At 62.6% G+C, this 20832-nt stretch overlaps 1 protein-coding gene across 4 annotated transcripts; it reads left to right on the plus strand.

Moving 5' to 3' along the window:
• The first annotated feature begins 1781 nt into the window (after window positions 1-1781).
• LOC138825503 (zinc finger protein GLIS2-like) lies at window positions 1782-20729 on the plus strand. Of its 4 annotated transcripts, none has more exons than XM_070020158.1 (7): window positions 1782-1977; window positions 15063-15303; window positions 15940-16112; window positions 16856-17032; window positions 17112-17191; window positions 17322-17440; window positions 18254-20729. In XM_070020158.1, the coding sequence occupies exons 2-7, from the start codon at window positions 15132-15134 to the stop codon at window positions 19051-19053; spliced, it is 1521 nt and encodes a 506-aa protein (XP_069876259.1). In that variant the 5' UTR covers window positions 1782-1977; window positions 15063-15131; the 3' UTR covers window positions 19054-20729. The 4 variants fall into 4 exon arrangements, with proteins under 4 accessions (XP_069876259.1, XP_069876256.1, XP_069876258.1 ...); XM_070020155.1 differs by having other exon boundaries at window positions 1784-1977; window positions 17112-17245; XM_070020157.1 differs by lacking the exon at window positions 1782-1977 and adding an exon at window positions 2385-2429 and having other exon boundaries at window positions 17112-17245.
• The last annotated feature ends 103 nt before the right edge of the window (window positions 20730-20832 follow it).

Raw genomic sequence — 20832 nt, forward strand, 5'->3', positions numbered from 1 at the left:
ACTGGGATGAAAATGTTGGCTAGGGAGCAAGAAGTGGTTTAGCTGAATACAGAAGCTGGGAACTTTTGGCTTGGTCATCTGGAGATTAGAATCCTTTTTTATTTGTTTGAACGAAGAATGAGCTCTGTAGCCCGGCTAGCATGCCTCTGCCGCAGAGGCATGTGCGGGCCTACTTGGGGTGGATGGAGCTCCTTCTCCATTCTTATTGGTTTTGCAGGCGTCAAACAGCCAAATGTAGGGTTCTTCTGGTCACCAGGTAAGTCCTGGAATTGACCAGCCGCAGGCCTATAATAACTTGATTCAGAGATCCCAGCTCCAAGTTCTTCCTGGGAGCAACGTGCAGAGAGACCAGCTCTGGGAAAGGCCCTCCAGGGTGAGAGTCTTAGCCCTAAGTCTCCCCAGGCCAGCCGAGCGGCTGTTGGCCCAGTGCGCCCGATCCTGCAGGCCCCCGTGAGTATTGTGTTTTGCTTTGCGTTGCTGGTGTCTGACATTGAATCGAGAGCCCGACACGCTCCTCACTGCGGAGCCCCCCAGGCTCTCCATGCGCGATTCTGCCACGCCGCGGACCCCGGCCGGTCACCGGGGCGTCTTTTGTTTCTCCTCCTGGGTGGAACTGGTACGAGGGGGTGCTGTGGACCCCGCCGGCGGTGCCCGGCGCCGCGGGGAGGGGGCGCTCGTCACCCCTCCGCCCCGCCGGTCTCCGTGGGACCCGGAGCGTCGGCCCTGAACGGCTCCCCTCCGGGAGGCTCCGGGTCCCGAAGCCGGCCTTCCCCGGCCCATCTGCCGGCTAATGTTTAACCCGGTCACACTCCGCGCTAGCCCGGGGGGGGGGTGGTGGCGGAGCCTCCCCGAGCCCCTGGGCCTGTGTGGACGGCGAGGAGCAGGGAATCGATCCGATCACCACCGGGGCGGGCACCGAGATGCCCGGGGGGGGGGGCGGACGCCCCAGGCTTGGGGAGACCCGGGTCTGCCCAGCCTGCTGACAGCAAGACGAGCAGAAAGCCCGCCGTGTCTCGGGGGCCGGGCCCCGCGTGGATTTCCACTCTGAGGGAAACTGAGGCCAAGGCCGGGCGCGTCGGCCCCGCCGGCACCGGCGGGCTTCGAACCCGGGTTTGCCTCGCCCGCCGCGGGAGGCCTCTGCCCGCGCGTTCCTGGAACTGGACTGGGCGGAGAAACCCGGGCCGGGGAGCAGCCCGGCAGCATTCCCGCCGCCTTCCCAGCTGCCCGGGCCGCGGGGGGCCCCGGCCAAGGTGACCCCGCGGGAGGCGGCGAGGCTCCCCGCCCCCTCGGCCGCCGACCCCCCCACCGCCCCCCGGCGCGTGTGGGGCTTTTCCAGGGGGCCGCGCCCGCCCCTCCTGGGCTTCCCCCGGGCGGGGGATCTCGGGTCCCCCCCAGGCCACCTCCTGGCCGTGTCCTAGCGCTGCCCTCGGGCCGGGGGCGGGGCGGCCGCGCGCGTCTCGCCCCCCTCCCTCCCTCCCTCCCTCCGTCGCGGTGCCCGCTCGGCCGCCCGCCTCCGCTCCCGTCCCCTCCTTTCTCCTCCCTCCCCTCCGCGCCCCTCCCCCGGCCCAGCCGGCCGCCCCCTCCCCCCGACGCGCACGCCCCGCCTGGCAGCTGGCGCCCCGGGCCTGGGGCCGCGGCGGCTGGAGGGGTTTGCGGCGAGGGCGGGAGCGAGCGCGAGCGGGGGAGGGAGGCCGCCCCCCGCGCCCCTCCTCCCGGCCGCCCGGCCCTCCTCCCGCCGCCCCTCCGCCTCCCCCCGCCCTCGCGCAGACATCCCCGCACGGCCCGGCCGCCGCGGCCACCTTCCCTGCCCGAGCTGCTGCAGATGTGGCGGAGCGGCCGGGCGCCGGGCGGCCGTGCCAGGGGAGCCCGCGCCCCGTGAGCCCGCGCCCCGGCCCCGCGCCCGCCCCGCCCCGCCCCCGCTCGCCCCCCGCCGACCGCCGGAGCCCGCGGCCCGAGCGCCAGCGCCGCGCCGCCGAGGTAGGAAGCCCCCCCCCCCGCCGGGGGTCGCCGCCGGGGCCGGGGAGCGGGCCCGGCCCCCCGCCCCGCGCCCGCGCCTCGCCCCGGGCCATTGTGCGCCCTCGCCCGGGCCCCCGCGCTCGCTCGCTCGCGGGCTCGCGCGCTCCCTCCTCCGCGGCGCCGGGCTCCGTCCCGCGGGCTCCGTCCTTCTCCTCCCTGCCTCCCGCCCTCGGGCCTCCGGACCCGGCCGGGCCGCCGCCGCCGCGGCCCCGGGCGGGGAGCAAACTTCGGCGGGGAAGTTGGGCGTCCGCGGCGGGGGGCGCTGCGGGGTGAGAGGACGGCGCCCCGGGCCGGGGCACGAAGTTGTCCGGGCACCGGGCAGCCGCCCCTCCCCGCGGGGTCCGGGAGGAGCCGCGCTCGCCCGGGAAGCCTCCCGGCCGCCCGGGGTTAGGCCGGGAGCGGGTGGTCCTGGGGTCAGTCTCGGGTGGGGTGGGGGGTCGGGGGCAGGTCGGGGTTCGGTCGTCCCCTGCCCCACGGAGGGAAGCAGGTGAGGGGCTGGGCGCGGGGGGGACGCGAGCCCGGGGCTCCGAAAGCGCCCGGGCCGGGTGGGTCTGGGGGAGGGCGGCCGAGGGGGCGAGGCAGGTGCATCCCCGGGGAGGGAGGTGCCCGCGCCGCTCCCCGAGGCCCCCGAGGTGGGGCTGGAGTCCAGGCTGGCACCTGGAGGCCTTGGCACGCCGCCCTGCCCGGCGGGGTCCGCGGGGCCGCCGGCCGCCCGTCTGCCCGGCCGCCCAGCCCTGCCCGAGGGTGGCGGGGAGCCGCGGCTGCGGGGAGTTGCCCGGCCCTGCCCTGGGGCCTGGGAAGCTGGAAAGGGATCCTGGGAGGAGGCCTGGGACCCCAGCCATCGCGGCCCAGGATCTTGGCTCTGGAGGGAACACTTGACACCGAGGGGGCAGCCAGGCCGGCCGGGGACCTGGCCAAGGCCTGGGCTTCCTGCGGGTCTTGGGTCTTGGTCTGGGCCGGAGCTAGGGCCTCCCGGGCAGCGGCTCTTGGGGGTTGCCACCCTGAGTGTGGTAGGCAGCTATCCGGCCTGCTGTCTTGGCATCCTGGCAGGGAGAAGGGGGGGGGGGGAGTCGGCTGTGCCGTCTTCTGGTCTGGCAAAGCACCCCCCCATGCTCGGGGGAGGGAAATGCGCCCCTTTCCCACCGCCCACCCCTCCCCAGGCCCCCATCCTGGGGCACAGTATCACAGCTGTCCCAGCCCGGCCCACGCGTCCCTCCCTGGTGACCTCGGAGCCCTCCCCCCTGCTTCCCACCCCCTCGCCCAGGCTGGGCCTCCCAGCTGGCTGGGCCTTACTGGGGGAGAGGGACTGCACCTGAGCCCCCCACCCAGGTCACCTCTTGCTTAGTCCAGCCCAGCCCATTTCTGTACCTGCCCCCAGTCGGTCTTGGCCCTGTCTGCTGCCAGCCAGGCAGGAGGCAGTGCCACACGGTTGGAACATTCATCTTTCTGGCGTGGGGACCCCTTGGAAGGAGTCCTGTTTTCTTAGCCTTTTCCCTTCCCCCCTCCTTTCCGGAGCTGCCATTAACGCTGACCCCCCTGACCCCCTATGCCTGCCAGTCCTTCCCTGTCTGTGACCTTTGACCTTTGTGCTAAATCCCTCCAGCTGGGGCTCTTTGACCCCTGAGTGACCCTGTCCCAGGTCCCCTGGGGGGCCTCTCCCAGCTTCTGGCTCTCTGCACAGGGACACCTGCCAGTCCCCCTCTCCCGATAGGGAGGGGGTGCCCTGGGAAGCCAGACAGTGAGTCACCCCACTTCCAGGCACCATTGCTTTTGGGGTCAGTGGCTTTGGGGGATTTGTGGGACTACGCCTCAGTCTGTGGGATGAATTCAAAAAGCCCCTGGTCTGGGAGTCTGATGTCTTGGGTTCAAATTCTGGCATCATCACCAAGGGACCTGGAGCTGGCTCCTCCCCTTTCCGGCCTCACTTTCCTTATCTGTAGAAACTGAGGGGTCAGACAAGGTGAGCTTCCTGAACTTAAGAGTTCCTGAGAAGACTGGGGCTGGAGGCTGGGGGGGGGGGGGGGAGGGAGGCTAAGTCCAACAAAAGCCAACTCTCAATTATCTGTGGGAGGATCCAGCATGAATAACTGGATGCCACAGACATCCCAAAACCTCATTTTAAACAATCGTGTGGACCACATCTCCCCAAAGCTTTTGTTTCTAAAAAGCCCAGCTGTGAAGGGGTGGCCACAGCCATTGCTTCTCCTGCCCAGGCCCCCCTCCCTAGGAGCGCAAGTGTGGGGGGGAACTCGAGGCTGCATTGGTCAGCCGGAAGACAAAGGTCTGCCAGGGCCCCTCCCCTGGGCCTGGAGGGAGGCTGGACGCCACCTCTGCTGCCCCCAGTGCCCCTCCCCTGGGCCTGGAGGGAGGCTGGACGCCACCTCTGCTGCCAGGGCCCCTCCCCTGGGCCTGGAGGGAGGCTGGACGCCACCTCTGCTGCCCCCAGTGCCCCTCCATCTTTATTCGCTGGCTGGCCTTGGTCTTGGACGGTGGGAGGGTCTCCGGGCCATCTAATCCTCCCAGGGTCTGTGCTGGCGCAGTGTGGAGGGAAAAATGTGTTTTCCCTGTGTGCCTTTCCATCTACCCAGCTGGACTCGGCTGGAATCTGAATTTCCCACTCGGGTGAGGGGGCGGAAACCTGCGCTGGGCAGCGTTTGGGGCAATCTCGGGATGGGGGGGGGCAGCAGCTGTGGCTAAGGGACCAGATGTTAGGGCTGGGGCCTGCGGCTCTTCTCTTTCTTTGGGAGGCATGTGGGGTGGGGCTCTTCAGGAGGCATGCTGGGAACTGATCTGGGACCCTGCTCCTGGTGAGCACACCCCCCACCCCCAGCCCTATGCACCTCTTCAGGTTCCTGCATCCAGCAAGAGGCCTAGGAGGCCCCTTGCCCAAGTGGGAAATTTGGATTCCAGAAGAGAGGCCCTGAGCAGGGTGGAATGAGGGGGTACTGCCTTTTCTGAGGCCACAGAAGACCAGCCCCCCATCTCCTCCCTGCTGGGTGCAGGTTTTGATGGTTATTTTATAGCTCACAGCAGGCATCCGGGGCCTACAGGGTGCTGGGACACCCTCCCTGTGATAACTGACCTCAGGGATGGGGACATCCTCGCTGGCAAGGCCGGCAGTGAGCTGGGCGGTGAAGGTGGCAGGGTCTCCAGGACCAGCCAGAAAAATGGGCCTCCTCACTGCCTGTTTGTGTCTCTCCCACGGACTGTGAAAGGTCCCCAGAGATGGGCTGAGTCCCTGGCATGTCCTGGGGGTTCACCTCCTAGAGGACACCCAAATAGGGGTGGCGTACCCCCAGCCCTGCCCTAGCCTAGGTACAGGGAACACAGCCTAGACCAGACTTCTAGGACACAGCTGCTGACTCGGTAGTTTCCCAGGTGGCTGGGTCCCCACCCCGGTGAATTCTACTTCAGGTGTGGCTGGGGTCTGGGACTGGACAGTTTTTGACAAACACCTCTAGTGTTGATGGGGCCAGAGTTGGCCACTGCTTTGATCTCAGGGACAGGAATGAGCTGCCGGTATTGGTGGTGGAGGTGCTAGTGGTGGTAGTGGGGGGACCCCTAATCACCCCTTGGGGGGAAAATCCAAGCAGCACAAATGCCTTCCACTGTAGGGGCCACTGCTCTTACCTGGAATCGTAGCTTTGTGAGAGAGGTCTGTGTATCCCTACTAGACAATGAGGAAACTGGGGCTCAGGATGGGAAGAGGTCAAGGGGCATGGGGCCTGTGTTGGCTGGGGGCCCCCGCCAGTTTCCTAGCCTGCGAGTAGCAAGGGGCCCTGTCCCTGACAGCTCGGCACCCTGCACCCCCACGGACCCTTCCTGTGCAGGTGAACCCCACCCTGTGGCTCCAGGCCTCCCCACGGGGGAGGCACCGGGGCACTGCTCTCTCCTGCTCTGAGGCTCGAGGATCTCAGGGCATTTATCAGGAGCCGCTCTGGCAGCGGGCCGACCTGGGTGACCCCTCTCTGGTGTCCCAGCTGGCACACCTCCTCTGAGCCTCCAGGCTGGGCAGGCGCAGAAGCCTTGGCGCTGGCCTTCCATCCTCTACCCCTGGTGGGAGGGAGACAGGCTCTGATGAGCGAGGGGCAGGGCTGGAGGGTTGTGAGGGGCGTGGGGAGGAGGAGGGGGGCTTCCATGCCCTGGGTGGGGGATGGGAGGGCTGAGACTCTCCCAGCGTGAAGATCATGGAGGCTGGCCATTGTAGGGACTGTCCAGTAGTACTGGCTTCTCACGCTCTTTGTCTTGGCTGCCTGAGGGGCCAGGTAGCACCCAGGGCAGGGAGGCGCCCCAGCTTTTGAGTGTGATGCGTGTGTGTGTATGCGTGCGCGCGCGCGCGTGTGTGTGTGTGTGTGTGTATGTGCGCGCGCGCTAGCGTGCTCCAGCCTTGGCAGATGGCTGCCCGGGAGGGGATTCACACCCAGCCCTGGGTCCCCTCCTCTGAAGGCGGGTGGGGAAGCGGTGGAGGCCCCAGGAGACCCCAGCCTACTGAGTCAGCCCAGACTGGGAGCCTCCAGGAAAAACAGTCCCTTTCAGAGAGGGGGGGGGCTGTGCACCCGGCACAGCGCACACAGACCAGTGCTCATCGCCACTGGGGATGGGAGACAGAAATGAGGCTTTGGGACATCCAGGGGCTTGGTGTGAGGTCACTTGATGTCAGGGAGGGACAAAGGAGAGGTGGCATCTAGGAGTCTGAAATGTCATTTTAGCCTGGAATCCACCCAAGTCTACCCGCCCCCACCCCTTCCCCATACCCCTTGTCCTCCCCCACCCACTACAAGGGCTTGTTGTGTCTGTGGGGGGGGCATGTGTGACCAGAGGAAACCCCTCCAATCTTCCTCCCTTGCTGCCAGCCCCCCATAGGTCTCAGCCTGCCCGGGCTGCTTCTCCCCTAGGTCCTCTCTATCTGGAGCCCCCGGCGTCTTCTTCCACACTTGAGGCACAGTGACCCCAGTTGCAGTGTCCCCTCTCCCACCCCCAGTCCTCAGGTTCCCCCCCCCCCGTCATCCTCTGATGTTCCTCCCACCCTGGTGCTGCTGACTCTTAGCCTGGCATCCCTGCCCATCCCCACCCCCCAAAAAAGCACCCACTCACTGTTCACCCACCGGGCCGGTCCGCATGGCGCTGGAGTCCGTCTGCCAAGTCTGCCAGGGCTCTGCGTGATGGGCATCTCCCTCTGGAAGGGGACGACAGGCTGAGTTTGGAGGCCGCTCTGGTTCTGAATGTTTTGTTGCCCAAAGTGGGTGAGGAAGGATGGTGGCCCAGAAGGTCAGAAGGTAGAGGTTGAGGTTGTGTGCGAGGGCTTCTATGCTTGGTCTTACTCTGGGCCCAGACTGGGGGAGGCATTCACAGGAGATGAAACTGGGGAGGTGAACGTTCCCCAGGGAGGGTCACTCTGTCCATCTGTCTCTCCTACTCACCCCCTCCCCCTTACAGGGCTGTACCTGGGCCCCTCGTTGCAGGTAGGAAGAAACGACCTCTGTGTCAGGCCCAGCCTCCAGTCTTGACCTTGGGAACCACTTCCCCCTTTGGGGCCTCAGGTTGTCCAGTTCCTACCCACACTGCACCTGGATAGTGGACATAGGAAGTGAACCCACTTACCCATGCGCTCACTCAGCCAACACCCACCGAAGACCAGGTGCTCGTGAGAAGTGAGGGGGTCGTGTGACGGTGCCGTGTGAGGACAGTGGTCAAGGGGTTCTAGCGTGTTCCGGCTTCAGTCCAATCCAGTGGGGAACTAAGGCCCAGGGCCTTGCCCCACATCAAATCGGGTCTGGGCTAACTCTATAACTCTGAGTCCTGGGGATTTCAGTTTCCTCTGGAAGGAGGGATGGGGCTCTGAGGCCGGGGTGGTCTGCTGTCTTTTCATCTCCAGTGGGCTTGGGGCTGTCCAGGGCCCTGGTCCCTGCCCCTGGAGAAAGCTTCAAGTGCCACGCGAATGCCTGGAGCCCAAGGTCAGGGGGCAGCGCCTGCAGCACTGCAAGCGCCAGGCACACGGCACGCTCCACGCTCCGGGGCTGGTGACATCGCAGCACTCGTGATGCCTCAGCCCGGACCTGGGCTGAGGGCCACTGCTGCCTTCAGCAGCAGGGAAAAGGCCAGGCCTCGACTGGCTGACTTGGGCACTCAGGAGGAGGTAGCTGCAAATGCTGGAGCTGGAGAGGGCGGATCAGAGAAGACTTGCTAGAGAAGGGAATGGCAGCTGTAGAATACGAGGGTGTGAGGTTGGGAAGCAGGAGCTGTGGGGTGAGCCTCCGGCTCTGGGGAAAGGAAAGCCCATGAAAGGGAGGCTCTGGGCTGATGGCCGGTGGCATTCTTGCAGAACAGGCCTTGGTCGCTCATGTCCTCCAGGTCCCTGCCTAGCCCCCTGTGATGGCCTTTCCTGTGGGCTTCTTGGGGCCATGCTTTGAGGTCCAGGACACTGGACTTGAAACTGCTGCTTTGTGAACTGTCACCTTGGCCGTCTACTTCGTTGCGAAAATGGGGAGAAGTGCACCTCACTCACGAGAGGAACAGGGATGGTGCGTGGGAGGCTTGTCGGCTGGTCGCTGGCCACGGAGGACCAACCCTGGGCTCCTGCCCCCAACCCTCAGCACAGCAGCCTGTCTCTAAGTGCTTCTGGGTGCCCGTAAGGCCCCGTTCCATCTGAGTTACCCACAGGCCCCCTGGAACCCAGCGGAGGGCCTGGTGTTGGAATGCATAAATGAGATGAAGGGGGCAGGGAAGGGTCAAAGTCCAGAGCGGCCCCCCCCCATCCGTGCCCAGCTGCCAGGTGCTGTGGTACCTGGTGGCCTGGTGCCTGCCCCAAGGCTGTGGGAAGAGGTGGATCACAGGCACTGGACGCCCCCCCCCCCAGACTCCTCAGAAGTTCTGGTCGCATCTGTCCATCACTAGGCGTGGCTTGGGAAAAGTGTAGTGTCCTTCTTTTTGGGGACTGAACCCCACACCTGCCTCCCCCCCACGCCCATGCAGCCTCCTGAGTCTTGAATCCTGACCCTGGAACATGGGGTGACGCTTGAGTCCCATGTGTGCCCAGGTGTGACGTGTGTGTATGGGAGTGATAGTTCACGTCCCATGGGACACTGGCCCATGGCTGTGCAGACCCCAGAGTGCTCTGCTGAGCGCCCAGGCCCCCCCTCCCATGGCAGTTCTGCCTGTGCCTGGCCTGGCTGGGTGTGTGTTGCTGTCTGGCTCTCTCGGTGCCTGCCCCTCCCAGGGATTTGGCTGGCCCGGCCCAGCCCTCTCCTCCCTTCCAGGCAGGCAGGCAGGCAGTGTGGGGGCCGCTTGGCGGGTTCGTCTCTGGCTGAGGCCCAGGTGCAGGCGGCGTTCATGGCCCCGTGTACCCCCCACCCCCGAGCTGGGCAGACAGGAAAATACCAGACATAGTTGTGCAAAGGTGGCTGCAGGCGGCTGGGGGTGGGGGCCACCGAGGGGGGCCCGGGGCCACGGGGATGCTGGGAGGCCTCTGTGCCATACCAGCCCTGCAGCAGGACAGCGGTGGAGGTGTGTCCGAGCATGCGTGCACCCCGGGCCGCCCTCCCCACCGGCAGGCCGGGGGGGGTGCTCTGTGGGGCACCCCAACCCGGGTGTGTGAATGAGCCCTCAGGGTTACCAGTTGGCAATCATCTGTGTGGCAGGCACTGCTCCAGGGCTCATCAGGAGCCTTGGGTTGAGGGTACCCTGAATCCCCTCCCCACCACCACGATGGTGGCTTCTTGAATTGCCATCAAGGAGCCAAGGCTCAGAGATGAGTGACAGGGACTGAGCCCCACAGCCTGCGGGGCATGGGAGGCTGTGGCCAGGTACCTGACTCTGGAATAACTTGGCCACTGCTGAGCTGGGGTTTTTTGTTTTTTCCTGAGGTCCCCGTGACAGTTTATATTTCTGTTCCCACTCCCTGGGGAGGGGCGCTCTGTCTCGCCAGAAGTTCCCAGGGAAGAGGAACCCCCACAGGCCCATCCAGGAAGTGCTGCCGGCCCAGGCCGTCTCCTGGGACCTGCAAGGTCCAGGCCCTGAGCTGAGCCACCTCCCTCCAGCTCCTCCGGTTCAGACCGGCTCTGGAGGCCAGTGGGGGCCTAAGACTCCCGCATGGGCAATAGCCTTGACAAACCCAAAGTTCTGGTTTGCGGCGAGATGAAGACTGGGGGTCACTCAGCAATAAACAGCCACAAGGTGCGTGAGGGTGATGCTGACGCTCCTACTGTGTGCTAGGCTCTGTTGGAGATGCTGACTAGCACACCCCCATGGGAAACACTTAAGTAATGGTTGATGTGCAGCAAGCACATGGTTTCTCCTCAAAGCTCCATTCAGGGTCCCCTTACTTCGCCACTCTACATGAGGGGCTCAGGCGGCGTGGGCAGAAAACCACAGAGCAGGGTTGGGGGCTCAAGTGGTGGTCTGACCTGAATCTGGAGCCCTGCACTGCTCCCTGGTCAGGAAAGGGGGGCTGGCCAGAGGCCCTGCCCCCCTGTCCCGCAGCCCTCCATGCTAGGCGGCCAAGGAGGGTGGAGCTCTTGGGCTGAGCAGGGAGCCTCAGCTGGTTCCCAGGAATGCAGGGCTGTAGGCCGTTTTCTTTGGCCAGGGCTCTGCCTTCAGCTCTCCAAACTTCCTGGTACCCCCCCTCCTGCCCTCCACCCCGTCCAGCCCCTCCAGCGCCCACCCACTGCCTGTCCCGCCTCTTCAGGGCTCCGCCTCTAGCCCCTCTAGGGAGGGGCTGCCTAGCCTAAGCTCCCTGTCTGCCTTCTCCCATGTCTAAGGGCACAGGAGCTGCTAAGAAACCCGGCTCTGCCATGGACAAAGCCCCGTGACCTTGAGTGAGTCACTTAGTTCCCCTGAGCCTCAGTTTCTCCATCTGTAAAATGGGAATGAAACAGCCCCTGCCCTAGCAGGTGCTGGCTGGCATGTCCTTGGATGTCAGCAGCCGACAGTGGGCACTGTCATCCTGCCTGTACCCACGACTTGCAACTCATCTACTCCTGTAGCCTGGGGCAGGTGCCTTCCTCTTTGGCCCTCAGTTTCCCCCTCTGTAAGAGCAGTGTCCACGTGATGGCCTGAATCAGCACAGTCCGTGGCGCGCACAGAGAAAGCCCAGCTAACAGGTACATGAACTTGTGAGCTGTGTGTCTGCAGGTTTTACCCCCAAGTCCCAGGCAGTACTAGACACAGCTAACCAAAGGGGCAGTTTCGGGACTATCCCAGGAATCTGGGGGGGGGGAGCCTCGTGTTGCCCTTGCCCAACACTGGTCCATAGCAGCCACTCACCAGGCCCCATACTGCTGTGGGGTGGCTAGGGATGCAACCCCATTTTTCAAAGGCCCCTGTCCTCTGTCTGCCAGTGTACACACCCCCTTCCCCTCCCCCAGGCTCAGGGCCAGTCTGCTGCCCCCCCTCCCCAGGATTCTAGCTGCTCCTGTTTGCTCAGTGACCTCCAGCCTCAGTTTCCCCATTGGGCATTGGGTAGAGATGGAGGCCTTCTTCCCAAACGCGCCCTGGGGAATGGCTGGTGGGCCTTGGGCCGGGCGCCCTCCCGCTGTCTCTCCGCTGCAGCTGGGGGCCTCTGTGCAGGAAGGCCAGGGGCGCACAATGGCAGCCATTGTTTCGGCCCCGTAGAGGGGGTACGCAGGGGAGGGCAGCCCACCCTCCGGGTGACCCCCGCCCTGGGGTGGGGTGGGGGAGGGCCTTCGCCCCCTCCCCTCCGTCCCCGGTGGTCCCCCGCCACCCCCGCGCGCTTCCTCCCTCCCTGCTTCCTCCGCTCCCTCTCCTTTAATTAGTTCCTTTTGCAGCGCGGGGAGCTGTGCAGGTCCGGGGCAGCTCGCCACGGTGGTGTGGCCTCCCTGCTGCCCTCGTGGGTGGGTGTGGCGAGCACCTCCAGTGGCCTGGGGTGAGCACCGCTCCCAGACGTAGCATTGGGTCAGAGATCGCAGCTGCGAACTGCCGTCCCCAGAAGGGAGAATGAAGCACAGACCCCCCCAGGAGCACCTGCCTGTGACAGCCCAGTTCTGAGGGACAGTAGGTACACTGGGGCCAGATCTCACCCAGGGGGCCTCGGGGTGGGCATGGCAGGAGGGAGCTCACGCCCTCCACCACTTCCCCTCCAGCATTAAACCTGGGGTGCGAGGCCGGGTCCCAGCTTTTAGGAGATCAGGAACCTGGCTCTAGCCTGTCCTCTTCCCCCAGCCCGGAACAAAGAGGCAGAGCCGAGCGCAGACTGGCTGCTGCCGGCCAGGGAGGGGGAGGCAGGCCACTTAGAGGTTGGCCAAGGTCAGACCATGAGTGGGGTTACAGGCCATCTCCCTGGGGGACCAACTTCAGAGGAAACCTGGGCAGGGGGATGCTCGGGCGGCTCCTTCCTCCTCCTCTCCCAGGCGGTGACGCCTGCCTGGCCCTCTATGTCCATGAACCCCTGCCTCCCTGGGCAGAATCCAGTGGCAGGAAGTTGGGGGTGGGGTGGGGTCCCTGAGGACTGGGTCTGCTGATGGGGGGGGCACTGGAGTCCCCCTCCTGCTTTAGTGTCTAGCTGCACCCAGAGAGATGGGCTTCTCCTGGGGCCAGCATCCACCACCTCAGGTGCCCTGGCTCTGTGACTCTGCCCTGGCTCCCTGTGGGGTTGGGGTGTGGGAGGGACAGGATGGGACAGTGGGGCAGGTGCCAAGGGTGCCAGTGAGAAGCAGCGTCCTGCCCTGTGAAGGTGGGGGGGTGGGGATGCCGTGGGGAGGGAGGGCCAGCAGAGGGACCCGGCCACCAGCCCTTCCTGGCTCCTGAATTCTTAATCAGCATAAATATTTACTTCCTTCCTCCCCCTCCATGGCTCCCAGCACAGTAGAACTTCGGGGAGGTTAGACTGGATCTGTGTCTAAAAATAAACAGGTGGAAGGACAGGCAGACACACAGACAGACAGACATAACTGGGGGTAGAAGGTCAGGTAGAGGGCAACTCATGGCTCAGGAGTATAGGAACAGACCCAGGACTCACCTGCCAGCCAGGGTCTTGAGTTTCTGAGGGGGGCAGCTGCTGGCCCTCCAGTCCCCATCTGCTTTGTGTTCCTGGGAGCCTGTGGTCCAGGCCTGGCTTGAGAGAACATATCATCATCACACACACACACACACACACACACACACACACACACACACACACACACACACACACACACACACACACACACACACACACACACACACACACACACACACACACACACACACACACACACACACACGCACGCCCGCAGCCCGGGAAGGTGAGGCAGCCTCCTTGTGCCCTGACTCTCTGCAGCCCATGCGGTGGGGCCTGCTGTGGGTCCCCACAAGCAGCCAGTATCTCAAGGCAGGGAAGGGACCATCTCCTTTTCTGTGTGCTTTGGAGAGAAGCTTGGAGCTTGTGGGAGACATGGGGGGGATGATGAGCAGGGTTGGGCAGAGATGGGGGCGGAGTAAGTCTGCCAGGGTTCTTGGCCTTAGAGAAGGGATGAGCAAGGAAGTAGAGGTCACCCTCGGCCCCTCGCTGTCCAGTGGGAGGGTTCGTGCGGGCCACACCAGCCTCTAAGGATGCACATGGTGAAATGTCCCAAGTATTTTCTAGACGGTGGTTATGCCCACCGCATCCATCCCTTAAATGCAGAGAGCGGCATGGTGCGGCCTGGTTAGCAGGCAGAGTGTGAAGGCCAGGTGTAGCATGGCGTGGGAGGGGTGCCCTCTTGTGCGCGGGGGAAGCGGGACTTGGGAGGAAGAGCTGATGTTCCTGGGTCAGTGGACCTAAGAAAACTATGCCAGTGAGATATTCTAGAAGGCTGAAAGTTACAGAATGAAACCCATGATAGCATCATCACCAGTGTGATAAAGAAAACACTTCTGGCTCTTTGGTAGTTAATTAGAGATAAGAGTCTCACAGACTTTTCCTGCCCAGGTTGGCTTCAATCCTCAGCTCCTCAGCTCTCAGTCTCCTGAATAGCTGGGATTACAGGTGTGAGCCACCTGTGCCCGATTTAAGAGAAAAAAAAAAAAGTGTTACAGATGACTGAGCTCCTGTACTCTGCCAACCCTGCCCTGTCTTGCCTGACTACAGTCCCCAGCTGCCCCCTGGTGGCAGCTGGGAGCTCTGCGTCTCTCCTGGCCCTGTGTGGATGTCTCTCTTCTGCTTCATCTGAAAGGTGGGGTGCGCTGTGCTGCCTGCGGCAGGCAGCCCTTGTGCAGTCATGGCCGAGCCTTGCGTGGCTTCCCTGGCTCAAGCTGTCCGCCTGGTTCTTCCCTTGGTGCTGTGGAGGCCTGCTGGGAAGAGATGAGAGCGGGGCGCAGGGGTACCGGCAGTGGGTCGCCGAGGAGTAACCACTACCTTGGAGGACGTTCGTTGGTCCCCTGGCATGCGTCTACATCTTCCGACTCAGCTGACAGGCTTCCCAGGCATGGCTGCCAGCCCTACCAGATCTGACTACCAGGACTTGGGTAGCCATCTCCTGAGTCACGCTGGCCACATCCAAGCTCTCCAAAACTCAAGTCTCAACTAGGTGTGGTGGCACATGTCTGTAATCCCAGCACTGGGGAGTTGAGGCAGGAGGATTGTAAGCTTGAGGTTAGTCTGGGCTACATAAGAAGACTTGGTTTCAAGAAACAAAATTCCCCACTTAAGTTTCATGCAAAGGAACCCAAATGCCTCCAGCTTTTTTTTGTTGTTGTTGTTCGTGAGGTTTGAACTCTGGGCCTGGGCGCTGTCCCTCAGCTCTTCAGCTCAAAGCGAGAACTCGACCACTGGAGCCACAGCACCACTTCCATGTTTCTGGTGGTTAACTGGAGATAAGAGTCTATGGACTTCCTGCCCGGGCGGGCTTTGAACTGTGATCCTCAGATCTTAGTCTCCTAAGTAGCTAGGATAACGGGAATGAGCCACTGCTGCCTAATGCTTTTTGATAATTAATTGGAGGCTGTCCTTGAACCTCGATCCTCGGATCTGTCTCCTAAATAGCTAGGATTACAGGCATGAGCCACCAGCTACATCTTGCCGGTGCAGCCTGCCTGGGGTCCCACTGTTCCAGCACACTCCTGTCCTTCCGCAGGTTCCTGCCTGAAGACCCACTGGGCACCCTTCTGCCTGCTGCCTCCTCCCTCACCACCCCCCCACCGCCATGCACTCCTTGGACGAGCCGCTCGACCTGAAGCTGAGCATCACCAAGCTCCGAGCGGCGAGAGAGAAGCGGGAGAGGACACTGGGTGCGGCCCGGCAGCGAGCGCTGCACAGGGAGCTGGGGCTGGTAGATGACAGCCCCACGCCAGGCTCCCCGGGCTCCCCCACCTCAGGTATGGCACTGGGCAGGGCAGGGTGCTCAGACCAGAAGGCTCTAGTTGACCTCCGGCAGGCCATGGAAAGGGGCGTGGGCTTTGAGGTTGGGCTTGCTAGTCAGTTTGGGTGCGAGAATTTTGGGGACCAGACCGAGCAAGTGCATCTCAAAAGGTCTTGGTGCTCAGGCCCGGCGTGGCAGTCACCCCATCTTTTGCCTCCAAGTGGATCCTGAAAACCAGATGTGCCATTTGGCAGAGGTGGATGGCTGTGAAGGCAGCCCTGCCCAGCCCAGCCCCTCTCGTCTACAGAGGGGAGCTCTGAGGTAGGCAGAGCCTGGGGAGAGCTCGAAGGGACTCCTTCTGCCAGTCTGACAGCCAGCCAGGGGCCTGTGTTCAGGTTTCTGGTCTCCATTACCCACTGTGCCAGACCAGCCCTGTCCAGAAGACGGTGCTACCCATTTCCTGTCTTGCGCAGTGGCAGAGCTCACTGCGGAAGGTTGGACAAAATGGGTGATGCCATCACCTTGTCAGCCGTAGCAGCTGCTCCCTGAAACCTGTGGCTGGGGGTCCCAGTGGGGATCCAGAGCCGCTAGGACCTGGCCCTCTGGGACGCCTGGCTTCCGCCCCGCCCCTCCAATCGTGCCTCTCTCTTAGGCTTCCTGCTGAACCCCAAGTTCCCTGAGAAGGTAGACGGACGCTTTTCTGCAGCCCCTCTGGTGGACCTCAGCTTGTCCCCTCCATCTGGCCTGGACTCCCCCAATGGCAGCAGCTCCCTGTCCCCTGAGCGCCAGGGCAATGGGGACCTGCCTCCCATGCCCACAGCCCCGGTAAGGAGGGGTGAGGATTCCAGGCAAGAAGGTGCAGTGGGCTTCTCTGGGTGACTTAAAATAACAGACATTTTCAAGCTGCCAGTGGCTACTCAGGAGGCTGAGAGCTGAGGACCTTAGTTTGAAGCCAGTCCAGATAGACACACTCTCAAGACTCTTATCTCCAGTTAGCCAGCAAAAAGCTGAAACTAGAGGACTGGCTCAAGTGGTGTAGGATTTAGCCATGGAGGGACAACGCTGAGCAAGAGCTTGAGGCCCTGAGTTCAAGCCTCAGCACACACACACCTCAAAAACAAAACTACCAGAAACTTGGCCTTCTCTCACTTTTGGAATCTAAAGTCTGGAGGTGTTGGGTTCCCGCAGAGGCTCCAGGGGAGACCCCTTCCTCCCTCTGCTTCTGGAGGCTCAAAGCTCGAGTGCTGGTCTGGTGTTGCACCCCTCCAACCTCGCCTGTGTCTTCACCCTCCCTCTGCGTGCATCTGTCCAAACCTCCTTGACCTCCTCATACAAGACACGGGCCATTGGTCTTAAGACAGCCTTAATCTAGCAGGACCTCCTCTTAACTAACTCTGTCCACGAAGACACTGTCTATAAACAAAGTCACACACCACAGGCACCAAGAATTAGGACCTGAGCATTTGGGGGGCTCCATTCAGCCTACCTCCGGGGGAGGCGTGGAGCTGGGCCTACCCGAGGCCCCCAGTTGGGACACGGACTAGCTTTCCTCATAACTCACCCCACAGGACTTCCAGCCCCTGCGCTACTTGGATGGCGTCCCCAGCTCCTTCCAGTTCTTTCTGCCCCTGGGCTCTGGGGGAGCCCTGCACCTGCCCACTTCCTCCTTCCTCACCCCCACCAAGGACAAGTGCCTCTCGCCAGAGCTGCCCCTGCCCAAGCAGCTGGTGTGTCGCTGGGCCAAGGTGAGTGGGGAAGGGAGTGTCTAGGACTGCCGTGTGGCCTGGGCCATGCGGGCTGAGAACCATACCTGGCCCCCTACAGTGTAACCAGCTCTTTGAGCTCTTGCAAGACCTGGTGGACCATGTCAACGACTACCACGTCAAGCCCGAGAAGGACGCAGGGTACTGCTGCCACTGGGAGGGCTGCGCCCGCCATGGCCGGGGCTTCAATGCCAGGTGAGGGAGCGGGGCGAGGTTAGGAGGGCAGGGCTGGGGCTGCAGTGGGCTGAGTGCCTCCCTCCCCTCCGAGCAGGTACAAGATGCTCATCCACATCCGCACGCACACCAACGAGAAGCCGCACCGCTGCCCCACCTGCAACAAGAGCTTCTCCCGCCTGGAGAACCTGAAGATCCACAACCGGTCCCACACTGGTGAGTGGCCCCACCTGTACCACCTGCCTGGTGACACCTAAGGGACGGCAGAGATGGCGCTGCTTTATTCCTCGCTGCACCCAGAACCCACAGGAGAGCTAGTTCTGGCCTCCAGGCACAGACCTAATCACTGCCTTAAGAAGAACAAGTGCCGGGTGCCGGTGGCTCACGCCTGTTATCCTGGCTACTCAAGAGGCTGAGATCTGAGGATCATGGTTCAAAGCCAGCCCGGGCAGGAAAGCCCACGAGACCCTTATCTCCAGTTAACTGCCAGAAAACCAGACATGGTGCTGTGGCTTAAAATGGTAGAGTGCTAAGCCTTGAGCATAAAAAGCTCAGAGACAGCGTCCAAACCCTGAGTTCAAGCCCCACAAAAGACTCCCCTGTTCTCCCCCTCCCCCAAAAAAAGAACTAAAGAAGGCTAACAGTGGTGGCTCATGCCTCTAATGTAGCTGAGTGGGAGGCAGAAATCAAGAGGACCACAGTTCTAGGACCCCATACACAGCTGGATGTAATGGTACTTGGCTGTAATCTCAGCTACTTACGAAGTTTTGGTGAGAGAGTTTCAGTCCTCAAAACAGCCCTGGGTAAAAACTCATCTTTGAGTAAGGCAAAAAACAAAACAAAACAAAACAAAGCATAGTTAGCAAGTCAGCACTTGCCCTGGGCCAGGTGCTCCCCTTCAGCCTGTCAGCGTTCGTGTCTGTGGTGGGGGAACCCAAGGACACACAGCAGGACCTCAGCGGACTGGGGCCTGATAGGGTTGCTCTGCCTGCCACCTGCACAGTCAGATTGGTACCCCCACTCCCACAGGTGAGAAGCCCTATGTCTGCCCCTACGAAGGCTGCAACAAGCGCTATTCCAACTCCAGTGACCGCTTCAAGCACACCCGCACCCACTACGTGGACAAACCCTACTACTGCAAGATGCCTGGCTGCCACAAGCGCTACACAGACCCCAGCTCGCTGCGCAAGCACATCAAGGCCCATGGCCACTTCGTTTCTCAGGAGCAGCAGGAGCTCCTGCAGCTGCGCCCACCTCCCAAACCACCCCTGCCCACCCCCGACAGCGGCCCCTACGTCAGTGGGGCCCAGATCATCATCCCCAACCCTGCTGCTCTCTTCGGAGGCCCCAGCCTGCCTGGCCTGCCCCTGCCCCTGCCCCCTGGCCCCCTCGACCTCAGTGCCCTGGCCTGTGGCAACGGTGGGGGGGTTGGAGCAGGGGGGAACATGGGTCCAGGGCTGCCAGGCCCCGTCCTGCCCCTCAATCTGGCCAAGAACCCACTGTTACCCTCGCCCTTTGGGGCTGGTGGACTGGGCCTGCCTGTGGTCTCCCTCCTCGCTGGCTCCGCTGGCGGCAAGGCTGAGGGGGAGAAGGGGCGGGGGTCAGTGCCCGCCAGGGCTCTGGGCATGGAGGGCCGCAAGACTCCCCTTGACAGGACGGAGAGCAGCCGCTCCCGGCCCAACCCTGATGGACTCCCCCTGCTGCCAGGCACCGTGCTGGACCTGTCCACTGGCGTCAACTCGGCAGCCAGCAGCCCCGAAGCACTAACTCCGGGCTGGGTGGTGATCCCACCTGGCTCCGTGCTGCTCAAACCAGCCGTGGTGAACTGAGCCGCCTGCCCAGCAGCCCCGCCGGCCGCCGCGGGCGCTGTCCCCCGACGAACAGAAACTCTTCTGCGAATAGCAATAATGTCCTACTGCCACAGGGCCTGGGTGTCCGTGCTCCCAGGGCAGCTACAGCCCCGGAGGGCTGGGTAGCAAGGATGGTGCTAGAAGGTCATTGCTGGCTCCAGCTCCTGAGGGAGGGCTTGGCTTGGACCTGCTGTCCAAGGAGAGCTGTGCTCTTAGGTGCTCAGGCCTCACTCCAGGCCCTGCCGTATAGCTTCTGTCCTCCACCTCAGTCCTTGTCCCCCCACCTCGGTGCCTCCCTCACTTCCTGCCTTGGCTTGTCCAGACCCGTTCCCCCTGGCCCTCCTCCCGAGCCACAGGGAAGAAGCCTGCTCTCTTCACCCACCCCTACGACAAGGTGCCTTCCAGCTCACTGGGGCAGGAAGGCCCGCTCTGCCAGCTGCCCCCATCCCGCATCCATTGCTGGAAGGGGCACCACGCCTGGGAGCGTGGAACGCAGGCCCATGGGATTCCTGTGCTAGGGAAGGGAGGTGTCAGGCAGCCCTGGCAACATATCCAAGTGACCCAAGCCCCTGCTGCAGCCAGCCTGGGCTCAGGGAACAGGAGCTGGGGCTGGGGTGAGCTCTGGCCTCATCCTGCTGGGCCCGGCCTGGGCAGTGCTGTTTTGTAGCAGTTCGCAGAGCCTTGGTCCAGCCCAGGAGTAGGAGGCTGGCTGGGGATAGCCTAGGCAGGGAGGCAGCTCTTGGCCTGCAGGTACGACGACATCAGCATGCAGGGAGGGCCTAGAGGTAGGAGCTTTCTGGGGGCTGTAGCCTGGAGGCCCTGGGCTTGAGAAGAGCAGGCTGGAGGACTTGTGACAGGGTGGCTTCCTTTAGTGGTTCCCTTCTTTGGGACCCCACGTGGTCTGCAACCCCACTGTGCAATCCAGGGATGCTGGACCTCCTACCCCACAGTCCACTCACTGCTTCCTTCCCACCAGCAGCTTCCAGATGTCTTGTTCCTGGCCCGTGGAGAGGCCAAGTCCTCCCATTTCCTTACTTGTAGAACAAAAGAGCGGCCAAGTGTGTGTGTGTGAGGTCCTTGGTAGCCCTCTCCTCCTCTAAGCAGCTCTGCTGACCCTACCCTTTCTTGGACTGCCCTTCTGTCCCAGAGGGGTCACCCTGACCCTGACTGACCTGGCCCACCCCGAAGCTGGGCTCAGGACCCAGGCTAGTTACCCCTTGAAGGGGCTGTGAGCAAGATGGGAGGGAGCTGGTCTCCTTCCTTCCGCCTCACCCAGGACCCAGAAACCTCGCCCCCACCCTGTTAGGGCCCCAGGCCTTAAGTCCCTGGCTGGGGGGGTTTGGGGTTTGAGACTCAAGGCCAGGAGCAGAGGAACAGGGCACTGGACGGTGACATTAGCTCAGCATGTGACTTGGTGATAGACCAGGCTTGGAAGGGCCGGTGTACTTGTTGTTGTCAGTTTGTTCTTGCACATTCCGGATGTCAGTATTTTAACAGGTTCTAAGTGCCTTTCTATTGTAGCTTATGTTTTCCTCCTCTTGGCTCCATTGCTGTTAGCATAGAGTTTTAAAAAAAGAGATAAGCTAATGACTATAACAATATATTCCTCCATGTGAGAGGAAGTTTATAAAGAAACAATAAAAGTGAGTTGTAAAGATGGTTTCTGTGTGGTGGACATCCTAGGAGCTGGGCCACCTGACCCTAGGCCACCCCACGCTGGCTGGGAGAGGACAGGACACAGGAGAAAGGAGTGGCCAC

The sequence above is a fragment of the Dipodomys merriami genome, unplaced genomic scaffold (assembly GCF_024711535.1).
Source record: "Dipodomys merriami isolate MVZ:Mamm:240054 unplaced genomic scaffold, mDipMer1.0.p SCAF_137, whole genome shotgun sequence".
Lineage (NCBI taxonomy): Eukaryota > Metazoa > Chordata > Mammalia > Rodentia > Heteromyidae > Dipodomys > Dipodomys merriami.

Bases quoted from the DNA above. Each gene is read 5' to 3' on its own strand.
- LOC138825503 (XM_070020155.1), top strand. From the start codon at position 15,132: ATGCACTCCTTGGACGAGCCGCTCGACCTGAAGCTGAGCATCACCAAG. The intron at 15,304-15,939 runs GTATGGCACTGG...CCTCTCTCTTAG, and splicing joins CCCGGGCTCCCCCACCTCAG to GCTTCCTGCTGAACCCCAAG. The intron at 17,246-17,321 runs GTGAGGGAGCGG...CCCTCCGAGCAG, and splicing joins GGCCGGGGCTTCAATGCCAG to GTACAAGATGCTCATCCACA.